General features: G+C 38.3%; 1 protein-coding gene across 1 annotated transcript; it reads left to right on the plus strand.

Annotated features, from left to right (window-relative positions):
• The first annotated feature begins 843 nt into the window (after window positions 1-843).
• Window positions 844-7,236, plus strand: LOC107395858 (thromboxane-A synthase). The gene is made up of 14 exons (XM_015975331.3): window positions 844-1,019; window positions 2,242-2,391; window positions 2,567-2,660; window positions 2,839-2,891; window positions 2,962-3,058; window positions 3,140-3,256; window positions 4,746-4,834; window positions 4,911-5,059; window positions 5,153-5,283; window positions 5,357-5,713; window positions 5,799-5,887; window positions 5,977-6,114; window positions 6,375-6,537; window positions 6,909-7,236. The coding sequence occupies exons 2-14, from the start codon at window positions 2,276-2,278 to the stop codon at window positions 7,002-7,004; spliced, it is 1,689 nt and encodes a 562-aa protein (XP_015830817.3). The 5' UTR covers window positions 844-1,019; window positions 2,242-2,275; the 3' UTR covers window positions 7,005-7,236.
• Window positions 7,237-7,638: the final 402 nt, after the last annotated feature.

The following is a 7,638-nucleotide window of genomic DNA, read 5'->3' on the forward strand; positions in this document are numbered from 1 at the left end:
AAATCTAAATGAAGTGTTTTTAAAAATAAAATGTTTTTTGTTTTAGTTTAGCCTGATGCATGTTTTAGTTTAGACTCTTGTGTTTTATGGTAAGAGTTTAGAGTTTCACCTACAGTTTAGGAGTGTGGAACAGCCTCAGGCATTGAGTAAAACCCACAATAGATCAAGTAAGATCTATTGTACTTTGCACCACTCACTCTCTCGCACTTTTTAAATCAAAACTCAAAACCCACCTCTTCACACAGGCGTTTACCACATAGTTTTAATTCATTGTTTTAATTTGTAGCATCCTAGTGTTTTTACACATTTCTGTACTGTTTATCTTGTTTTATTATTTTTCACCATTGTTGTAAAGTGTCCTTGGGTGTCCTGAAAGGCGCTGTTAAATAAAATGTATTATTATTCTTATTATTATTCTTATTCTTATTATTATTATTATTATTATTATTATTATTATTATTATTATTATTATTATTATTAAGTAAAGCACCTTAAAAATAACAGATTGTTTTGTCTGTGTATAAAAAACTTTCTGAACTATAAAAAGTATTTCATATAATGAAGTGTGCCAAAAACCCACGTGCTGTAAAAGGATACATGTTTTGAAAAATGTAATAACAGTGGCATTTTGTTTTTATGTGAGAGGCCATCTATCTGAACTGTGAAGCACACAGGCATGTACAATAGAAAAAATATATATAGAATTTTTTTTATAAATAATTCATAATACATAGATTAACTGCCTACTAGTTAAGAGAAGTTTAAATCACGTATGCCATGCCATTACGATTCTGGCCACATGGTGGCAGCATTGAACACAAATAGATTATGACCAAATGAGCAGAAGAAGAAGAAACCAGTTTCATAATATTTACTTTGGTCGCAGTTTCGTTAGGGGTTGCACTTTTTTATTATGGACTTGCTTCATTTGGTTCGTTAAACTTGACCTTTGAAATAGGAATGGAGCATAGTTGATATAGAAAAACACCCGTATCAGGGGCGGAGAGGCTGCATTCCAGGTATGTATAAGTAAATGGTAGCAGCTGCTAGCTACAATGTGTAGTTTATACACAAACTATGATAGATAAATCTTTCATAAAATTTAAATCCTGCTTGCTTTATATTGAATAAAGCGCGTTTTCTTCCCATAATATGTGGTATCTGGGCTAAGTGAACAATGACGCTGGAGAGTTCCAGTAAAATCACCCTGTGGCCGTTAGGAACAAACACAAAAGGGTTAAAAAAAACTGCTCAGAGAAACAACTAAACGTATTTTTCTGGTTAAAATGACACAAACAGGTCAAGATGGGACATTACTGAAATGTGTTTTTGTTACAAATGTAAACTTTTACGTGCTTATTCTATTTTTATGGGCTAAATTAGTAGGGATGTGAATCTCAGAGCAACTCACGATTTGATTCGATTCCGATTCTCGGGGTACCGATTCGATTCAGAATCGATTCTCGATTAAATCGATTCACAATCAATATTAACAAAGAGTGTCAGTTCCAGGATTTACTACTTTGTTGTGCAAGTTAGTTAAAGCTATGGGAGTTATTTTTTTATTATTTTACTTTAAACTGGTCATGTAAAAAAAAAAAGCTAATTTACAATGTAAACTAAAGTGATTCTAAAACTGTAAACAGAAACAATCTTTTGACCAAAAGGCAACATTTATTTTTGCTTACCTTGTAAAATATAACAAATCTTTAGTTACCTAACAGTAGCTTTGAAAGTAATACAGTCAAACACTTTTTAAGTATGTGTAGAAACAAGTTTAACATTTGAGTTCTCAACCTGTTTAAAAAAAGTGCCTCAGATTTCTTACAAAGGAAAATGTTTTCTCTCATTTATCAATAACTTCAAATAAACACGAGTAATCCTGAGTACTTACTTATCAACTTAGAAAATAAATATGAGAATATCTCAAATTTCTGAGTGTGGAAAAAAAATACATTCTAGTCTCCACTTATCAGCATATTCAAAAATAAATCCCTATTTATGGGACCGCAAAAGTAAACGGAGTACTAGCTCTCCTAACAAAGACCAAATAAACATACAAAAGTGCATCTCAACCCTGTAACATGCCAAGCATTTGAGTTCCTGGAATCGATTCTGAATCTTTATAAATAAGAATCCCAATTCAGACTTGTTGATTTTTTTCAGCACCTCAATAAATTAGCTTGTTAAACACAAATATTTGCTTACACATTAATAAGCATTACTGTTTGTTGTTCACAGGGATCTCCTAACTTTGATCCTAAAGAACTGAGGCATGTTTTCCACCATGGAGGAAACTGCAGGTGGCTTTCTGAGCCTGTTCAACGTGGAATTCAGCAGAACTTCTGTGACACTCACCTTGCTCCTTGTTTTCCTTTGCCTTTTTTACTGGTAAGCTAATGCCAAGACTTTTGTGTTAAAACTGTGATTTATAATAGCTAAACACAAGCGTCCTGGTAAAGACAGACAGCAGCTCCAAACAAAAAGGAGAAATACACTTTAATATTTGTTCTCTTCCACTTTTTAGGTATAATCCTCCAATATTCTTTTGCTTTTTTGTCTGCAGGTATTCAGTCTATCCCTTCTCGGTCCTCTCTCGTCATGGAATCAAACATCCAAAGCCAGTGCCGTTTTTTGGCAACATTTTCATGTTTCGTGAGGTAAGATCCCCTCAAAGGAAGCAAAGAAAATGTATAGCTATCATTATGTTATCTATTTTTTCTTATTGCCAGATGCAGATTTGATACTGTCATGATCTTTTTACTGTAACCTTATTTTGTCTGTTCTGATCATTTTTAGATTTGTGTCTCTAAAATGCATTTTGTCCGTCCTTTTCAGGGTTTTTTCAAACCTCTCACTGATATCATAAACACACACGGCAGAGTTTGTGGGTAAGAGAAAAACACGTTTTACACCGGTTTCTAATAGAAGAGTCACTTCTGACACAGATGAACTTCTCAGGTATTATTTGGGCCGGAGACCCGTGGTGGTGATAGCAGATCCCGATATGCTCAGACAAGTGATGGTTAAAGACTTCAGCAACTTCACCAACAGAATTGTGAGCGCATCAGCCGATTACTGCTGCTGTTCATGCATCTAAAACAAGCTTCAGTTTAATTTCTCCTGGTGTTCTGTGCAGAAATTTCGCTTTGCCACCAAGCCCACGACAGATTCTCTGCTCATGTTGAGGAATGAACAGTGGAAAAGAGTTCGGAGCATCCTGACTCCATCCTTTAGTGCTGCAAAGATGAAAGAAGTGAGACTCCGCTCAGGTTAAGGAAGGACAAAGATCCTAGTTCAGTTGATTACATTTCATTTAGTTCATAATTTTTACTGAACTCAAGAATCACAGCTATTACTTTTTATATTTAGATCCTAAAATATGCACTACCTTTTAGCTGTAAAGGCTTTACCGATCCTTTTGTTGTGCATGATCTGGTTCTAAAGTTGTGTAACAGAATGAAATGACTGTTTCCCCCTCTCCTCTGCACAGGACTAGTCTGCATGAGATATGGCCTCAAGGTCTCATGCATTTGCTTCTAACCTGCTTCTTTTCAGCTCAACAGAAGAATGAAGAATGGACTCTTTTCTTTTAATTAATCAAAGAACTCTATTTTAATAAAGCTAATCAAGAAAAGTGTTAGTCAATAAATAAGATGTGACCGATCTGTGAAATCAAAATATTAATTACTTTATTATAATCCTATAGAATATAATAAGTAATATGACGTTAAATGTTCCACTAGGACTGATCTCACATAGCGTTAAGACATGACACATTGTTTTACTGATCCAATCAGAATCTGACAGATCTGACGGAGGCGTGGTTTTGGTGGTGCTTGGTAAATCTGTCAACTTTTCATTCGACCATAAACCAAAACATCCGAAGTATAAAACTATGCCCACGTCATCTCTAACGCCAGTTCAAAGCGTTCTAGAGAAGTTGTCGGAGTGGCCAATCCGTAACTTTCCTCTTCAACCGAAACAACCAACGACAAGCTGGATAAACCTGTTGCATTTTACCAGCCAAGCAACGGTTCCTTTCAGAATAAAAGCTGAACCATCACGACCCAGGTTTGGGACGCCAACAAAATTGTCGTGACCCGGGAGTATCTCACAGACTGGCCTGGTCGGCAACCGCTGCTTTTCCTACCGACTTCGGTTCCAGAAAAGGTCAAGCTGGACCTCGACATTCCTGATCTAGCGGGGACTTCCGCTCAGGGTATGTAGGCCGACAAAATGGCGTCGAATGTGTTTATGACTCTCCTAACCAAAGCTTAGAGCGAAGACATCACCTTCAGTTCCCATCAGAACTAATCGCTTCTTCAGATTTGCTGGTTCTGAGCAACATTACACCTCACCCCATTCACCGTCTCATCCACCTTAGTTACACCATACATGTAGTGTTTAAAGTTAGTCTAGTTTAATTTGTTAGTAATAAAATTCTTAACTTTAAAACTCGACTCTCTCTTCTGTTGTCTCTTGAGTGAATACGAAGCTGTTATCTAATCATCTGGTTTAAAATAACCTCACAGATCCATGAGGTGGATTTCATATTTGCTATGGAATCCTACGTCTTATGGCTTATTAAATAACATGTCATTTAAATCATTACAGTTGCTTTTTGTGATCATTTTTGTGTACGTACTTCAGATGCGTAGTTTGATCAGTGGCTCATTTAAAAAGGATTAGTTTATTGTTGTATCCTCCGATAGCCCGGGATAAATTTAGTGTTTCTCCCGCAGATGGCTCCCCTCATCAACACAGCCGCTGATGCACTGATGAGCAACCTGAATGTCCACGCCGAGTCAGGAGAGGCCTTCGACATCCATAGGTAACGTCAGAGTCGACATAGGTGATTAATAAATTAACTTTTCAGTATCTTTTATTGGGATTTGATGTTTTTTCAGGTGTTTTGGCTGCTTCACTATGGACGTTATTGCCAGTGTTGCTTTTGGCACCCAGGTGGATTCACAGAACAACCCAGACGACCCGTTTGTCCGCCACGCCCAGCTGTTTTTTTCCTTCTCCTTCTTCAGACCTCTCATGTTATTTTTAAGTATGTCATTTATTTGTGTGTGTGTGTGTGTGTGTGTGTAAATTTGTAGCTGACCTTTTAGGAAGTACAACATCTTTGTTTGCGTCTGTGCAGTTGCTTTTCCTGCCATCTTCTCCCCTCTTGCAAGATTCCTCCCAAATAAAAGGCGAGACCAAATGAACGGTTTCTTTATCAACATCATTCAGAGGATCATAAAGCAAAGAGAGGAGCAGCCTCCTCATCAGGTAAGTGTCATTAAATTATCTTAATAAATATCTTCCATTTATATGCTGGAAATTCTACTTGAATATTTTACAGAGGCGTCGAGATTTCCTTCAGCTGATGTTAGACGCTCGAACAGGCCAGGATATTGCCTCCTTGGAGCACTTTAACACAGAAAAACAGACGGATGAGAACGATCACAGGAGTCAGCAGACACAACCATCAGCCTCGGAGCTGGAAAACAGCCATCCTCGCCCAGAGGAGTCACCCGTGAAGCGGCCACAGAAAAAGATGATAACTGAGGAGGAGATTGTGGGTCAGGCCTTCGTCTTCCTCTTGGCAGGTTATGAAACCAGCAGCAACACGTTAGCCTTCACCTGCTACCTGCTGGCCCTCCATCCTGAATGTCAGCGCAAAGTCCAGGAGGAGGTGGATGAGTTCTTCACAAGACATGTGAGTTTGTTTTTGCTTGAATCTCATCTTTCTTTGTAGTTTTGTGTCAATTTGTTGGTTTAAATCAATCCACCTGTTTTCATAGGAATCACCAGATTACATCAATGTCCAGGAGCTGAAGTATTTAGACATGGTTGTATCTGAAGCGCTGAGGCTTTACCCTCCCGGGTTCAGGTGAGGAAACAGAACTGAGACCACTCGTTTAGTTTAATTTGTGAATACTGAACGACCAATTTTTGTTTTTGATATTTTGTCCCGTCAAGATTTGCACGAGAAGTTGACCACGACTGTGTGGTGAATGGTCAGTTCCTCCCTAAAGGGATGACCGTGGAGATCCCTGCTGGCTTCCTTCATTACGACCCGGAGCACTGGTCCGAACCGGAGAAGTTCGTCCCGGAGAGGTTCCGTTAAAAGATAAAATGAATGAAATTTAGTTTTGTGAGACAAGAACACTGAATATCTGAGCATAAATATACAGTTCCTGTATGTGTGAATTATCTCCAAATGAGCTGAAAAACATTAAATGCAAGAGTCTTGTCAATCAAAACAGACGTTTCTGCTGTTAGAAACTGTTTGACATCAGAGGTCAGGTTTCATTTAAAGTGATGAATCTGTTATTTCCAGCACAAATCTCACTTATCAAACCCGTCTGACCTTCCAGGTTCACCCCTGAGGCAAAAGCTGATCGACATCCATTCGTCTACCTGCCTTTTGGGGCCGGACCTCGTAACTGTGTGGGAATGAGGCTCGCCCAGCTGGAGATCCGAATGGCTTTGGTCCATTTGTTCCACAGATTCAACATCGTGGCCTGTTCTGAAACCAAGGTGGCTCAAGTCAGCAAATAAAATACGTTTTGATTTGCTGCCACTTCTATTTTACTGAAGAAAAGCTGATTATTCTTATCTTTTACTGTAGATTTGCTGCAAATGTGCAAAAAAAAAGTCGTTTGTGGGAAAGCAAACATTCTCCTGATAATAAAACAAGTTGTTACAGCATTTTTAAAGCACTTGTGGAAATTAAAGATATTAACTTTTTATTATTTGAATTATAATTGTATACAGAATTATCTTAACTTTAGAATCAGAGACTTGTTTTATTGGGTTACATTTCTTCTACATCTGGCAACAAGTTACTTGCTGGAAAAATGTTCCCTTTTACATTGTTTTTTTTTTTTTTTTTTTTTGTAATCTTTCAGGTTCCTCTTGACCTGAAGTCTTCCAGCACACTTGGACCCCAAAATGGCATTTTTGTGAAAATCACCAGAAGAGATGATGGAGACGGACAAATCTAGCCTTGCAAGCCAGACTAAATAAATGTATTATTTAGTCTGGCAGCGCTCCATTGATGGCTCTCGGTTGAGGGGCGGGTTCTACCGTTGTCTTTCAAATGATCTCCGCATGCTACTGGACAATGAATGTGACATACTCTTGTTTCACTCTGTTGCATCATCCCACCCACCAGGCATATAGAGTGCCCTGATTGGCCCACAAAGCGGATAAAGCTCTGTGATTTGTTCACTAAGCAGATAGAGCACCATGATTGGCCCACCATTATGGACCAATCGCAGCTCTTTATGTGTTTGAAACCCCTCTAGAGAGCTGTGATTGGCCAGCCAGAATGCTGTTAGGGGCTGCAGAGGTTCCAGTGGAGCGTTCCTGGACCAAACTTTGCAAAGCAAGAATTTGGTCTAGTTCACCAGGCTAGGACAATTCAGCACTTTTGGATGATTTGATCTCATCTTTACGCCTCTGGAACAGCACAAGGCACTTATGCTATAGCAAACCGGCATTTCACTCTTGTTTTTGGACTAATTCACAAATTTAACTGAAAGTTTCTGTTATTCCATCCATCACATTCATAATAATAACAATTATGTTGCTGCTAATTGAATTTATTTGTTTTGTTTCTTTTCTGGCTCTGAAATG

This window comes from Nothobranchius furzeri, chromosome 4 (assembly GCF_043380555.1).
Source record: "Nothobranchius furzeri strain GRZ-AD chromosome 4, NfurGRZ-RIMD1, whole genome shotgun sequence".
In the NCBI taxonomy this organism is placed as follows: domain Eukaryota; kingdom Metazoa; phylum Chordata; class Actinopteri; order Cyprinodontiformes; family Nothobranchiidae; genus Nothobranchius; species Nothobranchius furzeri.